Source organism: Crocodylus porosus, unplaced genomic scaffold (assembly GCF_001723895.1).
Source record: "Crocodylus porosus isolate Cpor-Errol unplaced genomic scaffold, CroPor_comp1, whole genome shotgun sequence".
Lineage (NCBI taxonomy): Eukaryota > Metazoa > Chordata > Crocodylia > Crocodylidae > Crocodylus > Crocodylus porosus.
Window position 1 is genome coordinate 2934183 of NW_017728921.1, and position 18828 is coordinate 2953010.

Sequence of the window (18828 nt, forward strand, 5' to 3'; positions counted from 1 at the left end):
AGTTGTAAATCATTGTGTTTTTGATGGTTATTCTAATCAGAGTGAATTTTTCTTTAGGCCGATCCCTAAAGTACAAATACAAAACAGGATTAAAATCAATATTTAAATAATACTGCTACGTGCTGATTTTTAAATGTGATTTTAAAATTAGTTTTTTTAATAAGTCCACCATGGAATAAAGATACCAAACCAAACTTGCTTTTTAAAAATACTTCTTAACTCTATCACTTGATTTTGAGTGAGAGATCAGTTTTGATACCGTAGATAAAACTTCACAGTATCCCTTTATAGCGTCTTCCAGTGCCACTCAGTTATTTAAAATTCAGTCTTTAAATTTATGAGACTAGATGCATGGTTTCTGTTTTGTAAAATATTTTAAACTGCTAGTAGAACCTTGCTAATGCTCATTCTACTTTTCAGCAAAGATTTGCTAATAGGAGACGGCTTATAAAGATTATATTACATTTATAAAATGTATCTGTTTTGATTGTAGTTAAACAATTAAACCTATATTTTGATGCAGTGGCCTTTTAATATTTATTTTGCGTATCTGCTAATTAATGAAAGTTCTGTAATCTAGTAAATGCTGCTATTCTAAGAACAGTTTCATCACTAAAGCACTGAATGTGGAATCATGTCAACAAATACAACAGATTTCCAAAGAATGTCAAATTAAATAAGATGACAGCATGCTATTTTACTTTCTGTTGTAGGAGGATTTTGATATCTTTATTTCAGTCAAAGATTATGGGAATCCTTCACTGATGTCTCAGCTCCTTGAGGAGTACATAAAAGCCTATGAAACCATTCAATCTATGGCAGAATCTAGAAAAGTACAAGCAACAAATCACCATTCAGAAGAAGGTGAAACAAAGAACTGCTCCACTAAATCAAGACTTTACAGACTGGCTTTGCTTCTGCAAAAGACAGAGCAGGAACTGGGGGCAAAGCTCGCATTGAGGGCATTAGATACTGGAAAAATTGAAGAGGCTATTAAAATATGCAGGTAAAATCTCAAGCATGTTTAGTTTTGCCTAATATATTAGAGTTAAACGCATGTAGTAAGTTACTTCTAGTACCCTGCAATTACTGAAGGTACTTGCAAAGACATGATCCCATTAGATGGAGGAAGTGCTGAACAGTAGATCTGTTTAAGCAATATGCCACATTTTATGGAAGACTACAAATGTTAGTTTAGTTGTTTCTTTAGATTAGTGCTTCTCAAACTATCTGATGTGGCAGACTGGCAATTTTTTTTCCAGTGGGCCAGGGACCAGTCCCTGGTTCAGCTGGTGGCAGCAGCTGCATGTAACAGCACTACACAAATGCGTGACCGGCTGTTTCTTTCTCTTTCCTCGCCTCGCACAATGTGACGTCACCTGGAGTGTTGGAACGTACAAACTGTGGCACTATGACATATCAATGTTACGGTTCTGAAAATGATATTTGTTTCATAGCAACTTGCTGTGGACCAGCGACCGGTGGCTTGCAGACCGCCACTGGTCTGTGGACCACCACTTTGAGAAGCACTGCTTTAGATTATTTGGCAATTCCTGTGGATTTTGTTATAATGAGATTTATTTAATGCATTCTCTATACTAGGTAAAGGGACGTGGTAACTGATCTAATTCCGCCAATTTAATAGAAGATAAAGAATAATATGGATTGACAAACTAACCAGCCACACACCTCCCTCTTCCTCTCTGCTTCTTGAGTCTCATGAATACATGGAAAGCTCTGGATCTAAACTATCATGTTTCTGATATTTCATCCTTCCCCCTTGCACACTTTGCCTGATTAGATAGGGTTCTGCCTTTACCTACATTTCAGTTTTCTTCCTTTAAAGGAGGTGCAGAATGAAAACGTAACTAAAGTAAGGCTAGGAACAAAAATTGCACTTGTCCCTGAACAGGTTGTTCCTGTGTTTATCCCAAAACAGAAATGTTCCAGGATTGGAGTATACGCACATCACCATTCTAATGATGGAATCCAGGTTAACTATTCAAATGCACCTTGCGATATCCTGGGATAAACTCTTAATAGTACTTATCCCGTGAGCCTTTTTAGGATTAACCCTGGGACAACAGACATGGATGTCTGAATGATAACACTCTTGTTCCGGAATAAAACAGTTTATCCTGGAACAAATGCAACATCTGTTCGTATTCTATATTATCCTAAATAATATCCTACATTTTTATAACCAATTACTTATTTTACACTATTCAATAATCATGTACAAGGGAAACTCTGCCTATCTTTTAATTGTATTCTTTTATTCAGCTCTTGGGTCTGGCTGCATGACTTACTAATGAGCTAACTAAAATAGTTTTCCATCCCCTTGGAGTCCCTACTTAGATTTTTTGTTGTTTGGATAACTAAGCATCTCAAAAGCAACCCAAGTTATAAATATGATCTTAAATAAACATTCTAACCATTTATTTTCCCGTCCCTTCTCCATAAAGAGACTTATATGAACATCACTGTAATGAAGAAACAGGAAAGACACTGTTTTTAGCTTGTCAAAAGCTTTGCCATATGTTGGGAGCTGACGTTCCAATGATTACTCCTAAAGAGTTGAACCTTCCTGCAGTGATAGATGAGCTGGCTTGCCAAGCAGCTACAATATGCAGTCCAGGTAATCAATATCCTTGTTTCTAATTTGTGTTCATGTTGACACCCAGATTTCCAGACAGTCAGTTTTTGCTATTAAACACGAAATCAAACTGAATCTCTGTGCATGCCTCTTAAAAAAAGAGGATGCTTACAAAATGGTAGTTTTCTTTACAATGTAGAATGTATACATTTTATTGAAATATGATAATGGCTTTTTAAATTCTCACAGATCTGTTACTAGATTCTCTGGAGTTATGCCAATATACCTTGATTGCTAAGGACATTTATGGACAGTGCCAAATAGAAAACTATGGATTTATAGCAAAGGTAATATCTTTTTCAAAGCTGAACATTCAGATAATGAAAGTCACATTTGAAAGTGTAATGTTTTGAATTTTTTTAGCTTGTTGATAAGTATACTTTGCCGCTCCTGGCAAATGTGTTTTATCTAATTGTATTTGTTTCCATATTCTTGATAATGATTTTTATTCAGACAGCATCATTTGGAGCTGATAAAGATCCTTATGAAGAATGGATTTACGATGATTTCTTTAGTGAAGATGGGATAGTTCTTGAACCACAGATGGTGCTCCCAGTTGCATATGAAACTGTTTCTTCCCTTATGCCTTTTGCAGGTAAATATTTTTTTTTATTCATTATGCAATGAGTCACTGTTTCATCCTGATCTTATTCATAATAAATTTGATTTTTTGCTGTGAGTATAAATAAATTACCCACTTTTTTTCTTTTTTTAATTGGCACTTTCTCCAAATGCACCTCACCAAACTCATGCTGTTGCTTAATAAGATCAAGAACTCTGGCTAGAACTTGGCATTGTACTTGGTGCAAAATTGGAAACACATTTTCAGTTTGGTTCAGAATCACTGAATTTTAATTGTTTCCTGTCTCCAACAATACATTTATAAACATTCATGTTCCACACGTTTCACTTTCGGTGATATTATATTTTTTGTGTTATCTTCAGGCATTCTTGATAGAATCAGATCTCCTTTTAAGTGAGACACTAATTAATTAATAAGCTAAAATTAAATTTCCTGTCTGAAAGAGATTGTTTTGGGGCTTTTTATTTTTCCTTCCTTTCTTTAGGAAAATTTAAGGTTTTGGTTTTGTTTTGTTTTTTAATGACAACAAGGTAAATGGACAAAAAATTACAGAAAAGATCCTAGCTCTCAGGATTTAAATTGTGAGTTGTAAATTTTTGAGAACATATAACACAGTTAGTATGTAGCTATATTTCTAAAATGGTTTCAGGTATAATCCTTTAAGATATTTGCAAGGTTTCTAACTTTGCTGAGATGTTAGTGCACTTCTGACAAAATTGTTTTCCTTGCAGAGAACAAGATATATCCTCTGGACTGTACCTGCTTGGCAAACTGTCCATTTGTTAAAGGTAATGTAATGGCAAAGTACCACTGCAAGACTAAAATAAACTAACACATGCTAAATGTTTAATTTTAAACCTGAAAAAGCAAGAACATATCTCCATTAATCCTAAATCACTAGCTAAGACTTTCCACATATTGTCTAAAACTTACTATGAGAGGCAGCACTGAATTGGGACATAGGGCTGGAAGTCAGGAGCCAAGTATCCTGGCCAGTCTGTATTCAGTTTCTGGCTCTGTTCACCTGTGTGACGTTGGGCATAACACCTTTACTTTTTTGTGTCTTAGTTTCCTGATCTGTAAAGTGGGGATAATGATACCTTACTATAGTGCTTTGAGATCTGTGCATGAAGGCTGTTTTTATAAAGGTACAACTAGTAATGCCGCCCTAGGTTCTTCTGTAGAAGGGTGAAGAGCCTGTCCAGAATGACTCTTGACTCTGCTGATCCCTGTCAGGGTGAGCCACTGGTAGCTGAACTAACTACAATTTTTTTGTAGTAAGGTGTAAATCTATGAAAAACAAGACTAATTAAGAATGCAAAAGCTGATCACATAACATCACCTTAATGGAGAAGGAGGGAAGACACTTTCAGTATAAATTCCAAGCGTCTATTTAGGTTTAACCAACATGCATGTTTCAGATATATGCTAACCATTCTTCTGATGAAACTTCACAGGACAGAACCTTCTCTTGCCAGCTCGAACACCCATCTGTGCCTTGCTTCAGAACCTTACAGAATGCAGTCAATACGAGTTAGCTTTGCAGCTAATAGTCTCTTCATTTGGATCCTGCCTGCAGCACTGTGTAACAAACAACATGAACATGTCCCTGAGTGAGAAGGTATGGAGAAAACCTAGACTGGGTTTTGCTGAATATAAACTGTGGAAATCTGCCCAACCTTTCCACTTTTAGGCTAGTTTCCTGAACAGATGGCTGAGCAGATAGGTGTTGTGACACACATCCTCTCACTAGGACTTAGCACCATCAGAGTGGTTCAGTGGCTTGTATGAAGGGAAGGAGTGGTCACCCTTCTGCTTCGTAGCAGAGGGCTGTTTCACAGTCCAATATCACCATCATAAACTGGTACAACTTATCTGTAAGAAGAGCAAGGATTTAATTAATGTTGATAAAAAAGACATACCCTTCTAGTGTTTTCCACTCCCTCTCTAAGATGGTCAGAGTAACAAGAAAATTAGAATTCTTGTGAAATTTGATTTTTTTTTTTTTCTTCTTTTATTAACTGCCTGACTCTGTTTTTGGGATTAGTTACATGATGGGAAAATGATGACTGATGCCAAAAGCTTTCTTATTGCCATGAAACAGAAATCCACTTCAGTGATTATGACTGCTGGCCTGGCCTTGCTATACAAGGTGAGCATACCCTATACAAAAAGCCTTTTGCAAGGCCCTTGCTATTTCCCACTTTTAGTTTCCTGCAGACCCATTTTATCCAGCTTGGGGAGTTGTGGGGTGGAGGTGTGGGCCGGGGCGGCATTTCTACAACAGAGGGCTTCAGCCGTGTGGCAGGGAAAAGCAGCAAGGACAGCACTGTTGACGGAAGCAGTGGCTGCAGCTGTGGTAGTGGTGGAGGTTGGGTTGGAAGCAGCCTACACACAGAAACCAAGCCCTGTTAAAGAATCTTCTTGTTGCAAAACATTGCTAACCCCAACTCCTAAATAAAGGCAAATGTCTATTTACAGAGTATATGGTCCTGATTTCTTTCAGGCCCTATTGGATTAAAATAAGAGCCTTTTATGAACTGTGGGCATTTTCCATCACCATCTACTCAGATCCTGAAATCTTTTTACCTCCATGAGTTAAACAGAATTTTAAAGGCTGTCTGTGGATCCTGAACTATGCCAATATTCTCCTGAAAGATGAACTGTCTACACTATTAGATTGACTTTTTCCTTTACATTGTTACTTTGTGTTTTGAAATATACTGCTAAACTGTTTTTCTTTCTTATTTTCTAACTTAATTAAAATGCTCAATAGACTTTCGTATAACTGGACGCTTAACACATTAAATAATGAAAGTATCAATGTGTAATGCATAACTGGAAGTTTCTAAAGTATGCTTATTAATTATTAAAATACGCCTATTCATTTCCATAGGTTTTCAACTGTCGTCTGATAGATCTCAATCTGGCATTGGGGTACTGTACAATCTTGCCCAAGGAAGACATGTTTAAAAAGCTCTGGGATGTCATAAACAACACGTGGCAAAATTACAATAAAATTCTGGTAACCTTCAGAGGCACTGTTCTTATCTTAACTTAGATATGCTACTAAAGTGCTACTTCCAGATATTAACTGTCTACTGTAGTGGTGCATTAGATTTGTCCTTCCTACACTTTTTAAAACTATTCTGGTAAGATATGAAGTAAACTTGCACCTGTAATATTTTCTTCTTCAAAATTCTCGCTCTAGCAATTTAAAGAATGAAATGAGCCTGCAGGAAAGAAGTGTGTGTGGAGGTGGGGAGAATTAAAAAATAATGAAGCAGTGGAGACGGGATGAAACTGTGACAGTTTTTTTTTAACATAAATAATCTAAGTTCTCTTGAGACGCATCAGACTCTTTGAACTCTGCTTTGAAGACAGATAATATTGTTTTATAAATCCTAATTTCTGCATCACTTAATTTGTTTAAGGCATGGTAGAATTATTTTTAAGATGGCTACTCTAAATTGATAAATAAAGTTTCTTCTTAAAGCACTTAATTTATGGCTATTACCTAATTTGGGGACAGTGGTGATCTGAAAAATATCCCCTACGAGGAAAAGGGAGGCATTATCATTTTATAGCTTCAGAGTTTGAAACACAAGAGTTCATAGCTTGCAAATGGTCATGCAGTGACCTAGATAATACAAGATCCCATTTTTAACTATAGTTTTCTTTTACACTTTTTCTTTTTTTTTTTTTTAAAGGCAGTAGCTCGGGTTGGAGCACAACTTGCCAGTCACTATGGTGAAGCAGAAGAGAGAGAGAAATTCCAGGAATTAATTATTGATGCAGAGTGGGGTATCCAGCTTGGTAAATTTGGTGTGAGTGTTCTTTCTTTTTAACATGTTTATATATTAAAATTGTTTATTTAAAATGGCAGCTCAGTCTGAGAGATGACCTTTTTAATTTCCTTAATCTCAATCTCAATTTCTTGGCAGTTAGTGGGGTTTTTTATTTTGCTATTTTTCATGAACAAATGTTTCATTCTGGTGATACACTAAATGTAAATTTGCAGCAAGCATTGTATTTTATTGGGAAATAATGTATACATGAAAAGCCATTACTAACCCACCTATCCCTAAACTTGTTTTGGGATTTTTTTTCTGTTTATCTGCAGATTTCTTTCCAGTTTGTATTTAGAGAGCCATCAATAAGGAAGAGAGAACTCCTAAGAATTCTAGTACAGAATCCAACTGTAGATACAAACCTTCTGCTGAAATATTGCAGGTAAAAACTGAAGCAAGTTAACCCAGTATTTTATTGCTACCACGATAATAATTGTGTTTGTCTGAGTCTGTTTTAGTTTAAAGATCTGTTTTCTGATGCAGTAAATAAACTGTCATTAACAAAAGTCCCTGGCAGTTTAAGTAATGTTTTGTCTTTTTAGCACTTACATGTTGGACAGTGATACAGCACTGCAGCTTTGCATTGAAACACTCGTCCTCCAGAGTGCAAATATAAATCATGTGGAAGGTGACTCGGCAGGGAATACTGAGAAGCTACCCCCTTCGATATTATTGGCCAAAGCCCTAGGAATAATTCCTTTGCTGAAGAGCACACAGGACCTGGTTATTAGCCTTGGTGGAATATTGAACAAGGTAAAATAGTCACAACATGCACCTAACATCAAACACTGTTTTCTTTACTAACCTCCCATTCTGAGTTGTGTGCCAGTCATGTATAAAACTTCTAAAAAGGAAACCTGAAACCAAACTTCCTGACAACCTTTGCTATAGACTATAAATCTTAGAAATAAAGAACTGTGGTTAGAGTAGCTCTTTTGCTGTTACTACTGTAGCTTGTTAGTTTTTGTTTTATTTAGTTTTCTTGGCTTTTCTAGTATTTTTTTAATAGGTTTGTCACATCTTTTCTGTTTCCTTATTATAGGGTACACTGTTTGTAGCAAAGAAACAGTGAATTCTAGGGATTCACTAAAGTTTAACTTCTTAAAAGGACCAATTTAAAAAATAGGCAGGCAAGGTTCTTTGGGTAGATGTGATTTATCTTTTATTAAACCAACTGAGTAGTTGGAAAAAAGTTCTTAGCAAGCTTTTGGGCGCAGTCACCCTTTGTCAGGCATAGGGAGTCTCTGCTGGACTGTGGAGCAGACTCTCCAAGGAGCCATGGGAGCAGTAGTGGTGGCAGGAGCCGCCCCCTCCCTGAACAAGCTGTGGCTCAGTCCTGCACCCTCCCCGCCCTGTCCTGCCAGTGCTTGCCCCAGCTCCACTCCTCCCTCACCACAGGGCTTTGATCTGTGCCCTGCCATGCCCCTTCCCTTCCCTTCCCTCCCTCCCCTTCCACTATGCCAGATTTACTAGCTGCATGCAGCTCTTCAGGCTCCCAGGCAGGTATCAGAAATTTGGATCCATATTGGCCAGTATGCCTTCTTAAAAATTGGCTATCACTACCAGCCCCAAAAATCTGTATCAGTTCACCCCTAGTAAATTTTTTTTAGAAGGGAAGTAAATGCCAACAGTAAAGAGAAGGATGCTTTTGAAGTATACATTAGAGCTTCAACATTATAGCTACATAGTTGGAATTAAATTAGTAAAATTTATACTGAATTACTGTTTTTAAAGTCAAATTACAAAGTACATAAGTCATTTATCTCTTGTTTTGTGTTTTGGAACAGCTTGATCCATATGACTATGAAACTATTGAAAATGTCCTAAGAGTGATACAAAGTGCTGATGAAAAAAGTATAAGTATCCAAGTGAATCAGGTACAACAATAGATCATTTAAAAGAAATCTATTGTCACTTTATTTACAGCTTCTCTCAACTATTGCTTTTTTATATAATTGAACTCATCCCACTAAATTCTTACATTGCTCAATTATTATAACTTTTATCTCTGTCATTTTGGAAATTTGTATATAAGAGTGAAACAGATTCAGTCAAATAGGGAACTGTAGCTTTTTCTCAAGAGAGGAAAATATCTGAAAGCTATTTTGTAATCATGCAAAATAATATATATACCTACCACTTCTAGGTAGTTATTGGGGGCTGTTATTTTACTTGACGAATATATTAGCTATGTAATACATGTGGTGTGTTTTTTTTTCTTCCTGTTCTAGGCTTTAAGCCTTTTGAAACACCTGGAATCTTATAAAAGAATCTCCCCTCCAGTGGACCTAGAACACCAATACGTTTTAGAGAACGCGATTGCCCTATCTCCAGCTGCTCAAACCAGGCTGCCTTTCCATCTGATATTCTTTAGAACCACACAGTGTTTCTGGAGTATTATATGTATGTACTCTATGTAGTTAGCTAGCTACATAGCTTTTCCTTAACTCTTCCATAACTCTCAGTTCAACAGTAATGTAGTCTTTAATACGTTTATTCTCCCAAAGCCTCTATTTTATATAATAGGGACTTGAGACAAAGATGCATGAACAGGGTTCTTTAACTTCCTAGGAGCTGAGAATAGTTTACACCATCTGAGGTTCTGCCTCCAAAGGACTTGCTTAAGGGAAGTCTATCAGGGCAGGGAATTATCCCAGATACCCCAAGTCTCAGACCAATACATTGATAAGTAGATCTTTTTTTTTTTTTCTGTCACCACTAGAGTCCCATGTCTAACAGTAAAAAGTCCCTCACTCAACAAGAGAAAACTGCACTTATGCCGTGACTTGCACTAAAATATTGTCTGTTTTTCTTGCAGCTGCAGAGTTAAGTGAGGAGTCCTTCCCAACACTTCTTTTGATTTCCAAATTGATGAAGGTAAGGCTCAATCATTAGGAAATTTTATTTGCAAAATACTTCGTTTCTGGAGGGGAGCATGTCTCTGTCTGTGTGTGTCTTTCTTTTTAAGTTATAACTTACTCTTTATCTCTTAGGTTTCTCTGGATACATTATACATGTCTGCAGCCAGGCATGTCTTTGAGAAAAAACTGAAGCCAAAAGTATTTGAAATGAGACAATGTGGATGTTCTTCAGTGATTAACAAGGAAACTACTAAAACTGTGCAGACCATTCATTCCTACTTGTTATCCATAATTAATCCAGAATGGGCTGTAGCTATTGCTCACAAGATAGCCCAAGAACTTCCAACAGGTATGAAGATCATTGTTTTCTTAAAGAGGAAGAAGAGAAAAAGACCGACAATATCTGTGTAGTATGTGGAGAAAAATATGTAGAAGCTTATATGTAGGCTGTCTTAGCTTTTTGTCTCAAACTTAGTTTGAGGCATTACAGTAAAGTTAGGAGGAAAGTAGCTGCTGAATGCAAGTAAAAGCAATGAGCTGTACGTTTCTGTTAAACGCTTTTTATGTTGTCATGCCATCACTTTGCAGGGTGCTTCAGTTATACTTTTTTTATACATCATTTAAACCCTCTGGAGTTCACAGTTTAAACAAGACTAGATAAAGAAAAGGGGTAGGAGAAAGAAGGACAAAGAACAGAAATAAATGTGAATCTTCATAGAGTTGAATGTATTATAAATGCTGGTGAGGGAGTGGAAATCAGCAAGGGAAATCAAAGTGAAGAAATGCCCTTGAAAATATTTCTACTCATCAATTTGAGTTGGTTTATAATAGTTTTGGGGCTTAACTAGCAAGTGTGAGATTTAAAAACTAAAATCTGGTACTAATTAACAGTAATTTCAGATCAGAACTTGAATAGAAATATTCTACCAGACATACAGCATTGAACCAGTGTGTCTCTCATCCATATTTGTTTGTTTAAGTTACCATGCTAAGGAAAAATACTTTGAAACTTGATTAGGAAAACTATTATAATTTTCTGGATCATAATTAAATGCCTTTGAAACCCAAGTGAGAACACTGTATGTACTTTAGGAAAGATTGATAAAAATGTGTATCTGTAATTCTCTTCCTTACTTTTTCTCAGGGCCTGACCAGATTCAAGCATTGAAAGTTTGTCTGTCTTTAGCTGAGAAATGGATAAATAATACTACAGCCAAGGTAATGGCACAAGATCTACAAGACCAATGTCTGAATAGAGAAACTGTGCACGTTTGTCTTTTGTAACTTAAATTGTAACGGACAGTTTGCCTCATAGCAAATTATGAAAGGCATTTTCCACTAATTAAAAAAAAACAAACCCTTCCTTCAATCAAAGGAACAATACCCACTTGTATAAAACAAACCTCTGATTAAAGGAAGTGACTACAGAAACAGCACCTACAGAAGGCTCCTGTCATCTCTTTAATCTGTTATGTTCCCAACAAAAAATAGACCTGCATGTATAAATATTTCTTGGTTGATTTCTTTTCCCTCTATGGGGCAAGGGGAGGGTGGAAGTTTATTATAAAATATCTCTTCTCTTTTTAGCTGTAAGTGTAATCTCACACTTTGCTCTGGGAGAAATGAGTTGTATTCTATTCCTGTTTATAAATTTAACTGAATTATTAACTTGGTACCAATGCAGTCTTTAGGTGGTGATGTGCTACCCAGAAAAAAATTTAGCTTGACTCTTAGATCCCAGGCTAAGTTTGCAGGGTGGGTGTGGGGGGGGCGTGTTTGGTGACATCTCTGTTAGTACCATTCTGTAGTTGAAGACTCATACTTACTAGGCATATAGTTAACCCCCAGTTTTTTCAGTATTACCCATCAGATTTCGTAACTTTATTTGCTAGTGTCTAATTAAACTATTTCCTGACTCTTCCACAATTCTTATCAATGCTCATTGTTCCTACTAATGTATAAGAGCTACAATCTTTCTGCTTGGCACAAAAAGGTCTATCAGAACAGGTGTATAAACACCACAGAACAATAGGCCATATACACTAGACAAATATTCATCTGCAAGATCAAACTAACTATGTGGTTGTTAAAAGCTGACAAGTATTTTATAAAGTCTCTGAATGAAAAGGAATTCATCTCTGTTTGTTTAAAATCTTGCTAAAGGATCAGTCACATCAAAAAGCTGAAGTGCTGCTGAAGAAGTTACGCATGCAATACCAGAGGTCAGCTACAGAAAATGTGCTAATAACCCACAAGCTGAACACTACAGAACATTTGAAGCTTGTTGGGAAGCCAGCAAACCTTATTGTTTTATTGTATGAGCATAGCAGCATAGATGAAAGAATTCAAAATCCAACTGGCAAAGATTATCCAGGTTAGTATGCTTTACCTAGAGCTCTGAGGGTCAAAATGGAATGTAGTTTTATGAACAAATTCCTTACTGAGGAATCTTTAAATATATTTGTATTGTCTATGTTTAGATATTCATGTAGCTGCTAAGGAAGTAGCTGAAATTAACAACATAGATATGAACAAAATTTGGGATATACTGCTTGAAAAATGGCTGTGTCCAAATATGCTGCCAACTGATGTAAGTATGGATTTTTCAAGAGAGAGTTATATTTTACAAAAACATGGCAATTTACACCTGAAACTAATTTTTTTTCTCAGCTGCTTACAAGCAAAGTAGTAATTGGGTTTTTTTCTAATAACTTTAGTTTGCAGGGAGGGTGGTAGGGCAGGCCTTTCCAAGGTACTGTATTTGGTAAGAAAACTTGAATTGTTTTCCTTTCTGCCTTCATAGAGATAAGAATTCTTGTCCCCTGGGTTTGGCTGAGTTTTCCTTAACTTGGAACTAAACTAGAGTAGGGAATGATGAAAATAGCTTTACACACCCTTGATCCTGGGGACAGGTGGCTGTTTTCAGCTCCCATTGCAACTAAGAGTGAGTTCTGCTTGATTACCCAGTACCTAACATCTTCTGAACCTAAACAAATGAGTAGAACCTTAGCTTCAAAACACAAGCCAGCAGGGTGAGGAGTAATTTGACCTTGATCAAGGGGTGGTACAAGAGAGAACAGAACTGGGATTATGACAAAATCAGAATTCTTCTTTAGGGCTTTCTCCTGAGGTGACCCAACTGTGTAGCCCTTTAGGTAAGGTTTGAGCAAGGGCTCAATCAAGCTCTTGAACCTCATGGTTCAAATACTTCTATGATGGTTTTCATTCACTGCTTTTTTTTTTTTTTAAAGAGAACCCGGGAACTCTTCGAGGATGTACAGGCGAATGAAGATCTCAGGAGGTACATATGTTTGATGTCACCTTGCATAGCCCATTTTCCCAAACTGCCCATTTGTTTTGAATACATCCGGCTCCCCGGAAAACAAATACAGTATCACAGGTACCTGGGGCTCAGTGCCACATTCTGCAGTGGGGCAAAATTCCGTTGACAGGAATGGGATCATGGTTTAAGCAAGGAATGTAGTAGTGGATCCACCATGCGAATGTTTTGAAAGCGATTCAGATAACCTGCCAAACACTTGAGGCAATGTAGTAGATTAATTGATATGAATGTGCAGAAATATGGCTGTATGTTGTATGTGGCTGAGCCTATGGGACTTTGATGTGCCCTACTTTGTTGCAAGGGCAGCAGTTCTGAAGCATGCTGAAAAACAATTATAGAAACCAAGAGTGTCACATCTTCAATCTAAAAGTTAAAAGGCATCAGGGAAAATTTCTCTTTATATACTTGTTCTATCTGTATTTCCTGTGGGCAGAGTTAGAATCTTTAAATACTTTATCTCTTGTACAGTACCTTTCTTAGGGTACCACATGAGAGTTCACATGGAAGGAAGGTCTTGCAAGATCAGGCCCATGGTTTTGTCACTGCACATATTTTAGGTTTATTTTATGCCTAGCTCATATTAATAAAGGAATATTTCAGCATGTGACCTAAACTGGGTATACTGTATTTGGATACAAAATCTAGGCAATAGTGGGTGCATCTAAACCAGCAATTAATCCAATGTGATAAACTCGGGTGCAGTTCACACCAGACTTAATGGCTCCCGGGCACAGTATCTACACGTGCACCCAAAATCACAGCAGTTTGAGCCAGGGCGGAGCAGCCCTAGGCTGGCAGCAGGCTTCGGGTGGGGATCAGCCCTGGGCTCTAGGTCAAAGCATCAGACTATGCTGGGGTATGAGAAGCCACACAGCTCTGCTCTTTAGGCATAGGCACCAGGCAGGGGTCTGGTTGCCGGCTGGCTGGGCTGATCTGGCACAAGTTATGGCTGGGTCAGCATTTACACATGTGTTTGAACACAGTTATTTTCACCACCGTAACTTAGTTCTGCCCCCATAAGTACTATTTTATGGTGGCGAATATTAGTTTGCTGAGGCTTAATAGCATTGCCCGTGTAGACTCTGACACTTTACACTGCAAGAAATTGGTGTACTGCACAGTTAAGCGCACATGTAGATACACCCACTGTGTATCTAATAGGGCTCTACAAAGCTTCGGTCGTTGATTCGATTCAGCGGAGTTTCATCCCAATTCGGCAGCCGAATCTCCGGATCTAATTGGGAGACCCTTTAATCTCTCTGAATCGAATTGGAACCCTCCAAATTGATTGGAAGAAATTTGACGATTCAGACATAGACACAGCTTTAAATGTATTTTCTACATACCTCAAGGTACCAGGCAGCTCATGAACGCTGAGATGGTGGGGCAGATGGAGCTTCCCACAGCAGTGTGGGGGAGTCCCCAGCGTGCTTGGCAGCGGACCAGAAGCACTTCCAGTCCACCGCAGAGCATGTGGAGGACCCTCCCCTGGCCCCCAGCTTGGTGACTGGTGCCTCCTTGGTCTGGGGGGCACCAGGGATCCCCCCACAACTGATCACTGAGCTGATCACTGATGGCCTGGCAGGGTCCCCTACACGCTTGGCAGTGGACCGGAAGTAGTTCCGGTCCACTTCTGGATCTACTGCCAAGCATGTGGGAGGCCCCCCCACGCTCCTGTGGGACGCTCCATCTGCCCCACCATCACAGCATTCACAAGTTGCGCCTGGTACCTCACGGTCTGTAGAAAAAACATTTAAAGCTGTGTCTATGTCCAAATTGTTGATTCTCCGAATCAGTATCAAATCTTCAGATCCTGATTCAGCTGAACTGAATCAGGACAGTGATCCAAATCAACGAATTGAATCACTGTCCCCCAGTTCAGGCCGAATCTGAATCCTAATCAAATATGGCCTGTTTTGCACATGCCTAGTAACCAGTTTTTTTTTTTAATGCTTTTTTTGCAGAGTTATACATCTCCTTCAGCCACGCCCAATGGATTACAGCTCGAGATTGCTTTTTGCCATTACGACATCTGCCACATCTGTACGTTTTTTTTGTAAACATGCTTTATATAGCTGCTTAATATTTTTGCTTTTTTTTTTTTTTTACTTCTCATAAAACTCTTTAAATAAATTTGTATTCAACTCAAGGTTCTGTAACTTGCTTTGAGTATAGGCACATGCTAGTTCTGCACTTTCTGATCTTCTGTTTTGGGTTGAAATCCTACCACCATTAAAGTCTCTATGTCCAAGTAGAACCCAAGAATATTAGAATGATAACTCAGGCTATGAATGACCTGGCTTCCTTACTGTCCAGCAAATAATCATAACTTTTCCCAAACCATCTTTTCTCTTTCAGCCTATCGGAGTTAATCAGTTGACATTTGCCCACAGAAGTAGAGCTCTTAAATGTCTGATCTACTTGGCAGACACTAATACTGTTGAATCACTCTTCAAGAAACCCATTGAGAAAGTAAAGTAAGCTGAGGTTTTTTTCTGCAGTGTGGCCTCTTTTATATAAAGCTCTGAGGAACAATTTGTTTTGTTTTCTTACTTTTTTCATAATTGTAAAAGCACACTTGGGTGCTCTGGGTTACGATCCCACATTGGACTGCACCATGTTAACATCGATTAAGGACTATGTGGGGTGTGAAAAATTTGTTATTTCTTTCTTTGTATAAACTGGTATTTACTACTGTAGAATGTGAAGTATTTTTGTTCATGGCCCTTTTGGGGATCCTTCTTTAAGTACAAACCTTCCTTTGCGTAAAAGATACCATTATTAGGTACTTTTGGAAGGATATATGCCTCTCCAGAGAGATGTTGTATAACTTATTTCTTTGAAAGTCTCTCTTCTATAGCTAATTCCACTAAATTTACTGAAAATTTGGACTGGATATTTATCTGGAGACAATATAAGTAATATCTGCACTGCATTATACTTTGCATCTCCCTACATATATTTTCTGTAAACATATCTGTATACATGAAATGTCAGCATAAGAGTTGCAGTAAGAATTCAATCACTAGATGTACTGGAAAATTGCTAGGTCCCGTAGTCTTTCTTTCACAAGGCTGACATTTGTACTATCACCTTACTTTTTAAACAACAGCACATTAAAATTCATCCTAAAATTGATTATAACCTTTGAAAACTTCATGGGTTTTAATATATTACTATAAACATCACACTTCTTCTTATTTTGCAGGTATTTTCTAAAATGCTTCATTTACTTGGCAGAGTTTGAAATCTTGAACATTCCCTACACCTATGAATCTTTCCATAAAAGTCCTAAAGAAGGAATGATTAAAGGACTTTGGAAGAATCACAGCCATGAACCCACGGTATGATTAGGAAGTACCAGAAAATCTGTTGAATTGTTTGTTTTGTGGATGTGTATGCACATGTTAACAGACTGCATACTGTGCTGATTTTATCTTTTAGATTTTTAAATTGGCCCTAAAGATACATAATTTACAGTGTAAAACCTGTTTTTGCAGTGTAAATATCAGTGGATGGCAAGAATCATTTTAAGGGATCTATGTTTTGCCACCATGCTTAAAAAAATACACCTTGGCAAAGGTTTGGGCTGCTGTTGTGTTGAGACAACAACTGCCTCTTGTAATGACCATTGCCTTGTACTCCCCAACTGTTGCCCCTTGTTTTATATTTCAACATATGCCTTTTGGTGCCGGGGAACTGGGTACAGCTCCCAGTCCATGACTAGGGCTCCTGGGCACAAATGTCTAAAATTAATCAAATAATAACGGATGCACATCTTCGGGCACCTGTCACTTACTGGACTCTTATGTCAGCGGTGCAACCTTAGCTGTAGCCTGTGAAACTGCATTTTGAAATTTGTTTAGTATCATTGAACATAAACAAACAGTTGAGTTAGTTAATAACCAAGGACATAGCACGGAGGCAAGTTTTCTGAGGGAAAATTAATGCATGACCAGAAATTACAGTGTCCTATCAAGAGAGCTTCAACATCTGCTTTTGACTAGTAAATGGAAACTGGTCTGTTCCTTATCAGTATAATAGCACACCATTCAAAATGTGGAGATAAGACAATTGGGGTCTGCTTGTCATAAAGTTGGCAGAGACACCATATACAGCGAGTTTTCCCTGCTTAAATCCTTCCATCTAAAGTGGCTCTGGGTACATGTGACAGTCATGGTTTTACATAGACCGTTGTCTCCTGCAAAGCCATTAAAAATCTTGTAGATAATAAAACTAGATAATAAACATTCGATAAATTCAACATCTTTATCTTTTTAAGGCTGTGAGACTGGTGACTGAACTTAGCTTGGAATACAAAGTGTATGATCCCCAACTTTGGAGTTGCTTCCTGCAGAAACTGCTTGGTTTCAAGATGGTAAGAAACCTTTTATGTAATGCCTTAATTGCACTGTTCTGTAGTAAGATGAAAACAGGAGAGTGGAATGAGAAAAATCTGTTTTTGTTGTATTACCAGAACAGCCTCTGATTCCTGAAAATCAGAGATTACTCTGGGCTGTTGCCCTAGCTGTGGCTTAACACTATCACAAGAGTATTTGTAGCTTGTGGGCACTCACAATTTATAAAGCTTCAAGGATTTTTGTATTTAAGAGTATTATATTAATTGTTCTAGTTCATTAATTTGTCTAAGCACTTCAGAGTTAATTGCTACAGCCTAAGTCCTATAATAAAATGAGCAAAAAGACCTCAGTGTGGGATTTTTGCACCCCCCGATATAGATACGTTATTCCTAGTAAAAAAAAAAAAAAAAGTACTTGAGTTGTCTGGATATATTTATAGTAACACTCTTAGTTTTGCAATACAAAGTGTTAGTTCCTTTAAAATTTAGCAAGTAGGACTATGTCCACGTTGTACTGCAGCATTTTAAACATTCTGAGCTACTTTGGTTACCAGTAGCCAAGAGGATACAACCACTAGGGCTTCAACAGAACATGATCAAGTCCATGAGGGACCCTGAGGACTGAGGCAGATGAAGTGCCCCCTGCCACTGGTGATGGTGGTGTTACCTGAGCTAGCTTGGGTAGCCTGTCCCTGCTGCAGTCACACCTCCTTACTGCAAATTCTTGACTTTGCTCCAAGAGCATGCAGATATTTTAATCCTGTAGTTTCTTGTGCAATTCTAAAAATGCTAAAACACTTTGTAACAGAATGTTTTGTTTTCAGATTCGCTATCTAAGGAAAATTTTGATAGCAATTACTGGGATTCATTCATTATGGCAGGTCTGTGAATCTTTTATGAATACATTCTCAGCCCCAACTTCATTTAGAAGGGACCTAGTGGTGATTACCTCCCTTTTATAAGCTGCTTTATCATCTGCAGGTGGAAAATACTATGCATAAGAATGCCTTCAAATTTAGTATCATGTGTGTTTTAACAGGACTGTGTGGAAAGTAGTTTTTAAATCAGTTAATTGCAATGGAAAGTATTTTTTTAAATCATTGAAACCATATACTCTGTAGTTTTAAAACTGTGTTATTGCTTGTTTTAAAAATTCTGAAAAAAGTGTTTACTA

The 18828-nt window shown here is 37.6% G+C and overlaps 1 protein-coding gene across 1 annotated transcript in view; it reads left to right on the forward strand.

Moving 5' to 3' along the window:
* The window catches only part of KNTC1 (kinetochore associated 1), a 43756-nt gene that overhangs the window by 19175 nt on the left and 5753 nt on the right, over window positions 1-18828 (forward strand). Inside the window, exons 33-56 of the mRNA XM_019538770.1 lie at window positions 714-1006; window positions 2466-2638; window positions 2846-2943; window positions 3110-3251; window positions 3971-4027; window positions 4697-4860; window positions 5287-5391; window positions 6136-6264; window positions 6950-7066; window positions 7363-7472; window positions 7633-7843; window positions 8878-8967; window positions 9322-9493; window positions 9909-9967; window positions 10084-10300; window positions 11096-11169; window positions 12115-12325; window positions 12432-12541; window positions 13203-13252; window positions 15259-15337; window positions 15653-15771; window positions 16503-16638; window positions 17577-17672; window positions 18479-18535. Coding sequence (XP_019394315.1) covers window positions 714-1006; window positions 2466-2638; window positions 2846-2943; window positions 3110-3251; window positions 3971-4027; window positions 4697-4860; window positions 5287-5391; window positions 6136-6264; window positions 6950-7066; window positions 7363-7472; window positions 7633-7843; window positions 8878-8967; window positions 9322-9493; window positions 9909-9967; window positions 10084-10300; window positions 11096-11169; window positions 12115-12325; window positions 12432-12541; window positions 13203-13252; window positions 15259-15337; window positions 15653-15771; window positions 16503-16638; window positions 17577-17672; window positions 18479-18535 — 3069 coding nt within the window. The remainder of the gene's footprint in view (window positions 1-713; window positions 1007-2465; window positions 2639-2845; window positions 2944-3109; window positions 3252-3970; window positions 4028-4696; window positions 4861-5286; window positions 5392-6135; window positions 6265-6949; window positions 7067-7362; window positions 7473-7632; window positions 7844-8877; window positions 8968-9321; window positions 9494-9908; window positions 9968-10083; window positions 10301-11095; window positions 11170-12114; window positions 12326-12431; window positions 12542-13202; window positions 13253-15258; window positions 15338-15652; window positions 15772-16502; window positions 16639-17576; window positions 17673-18478; window positions 18536-18828) is intronic.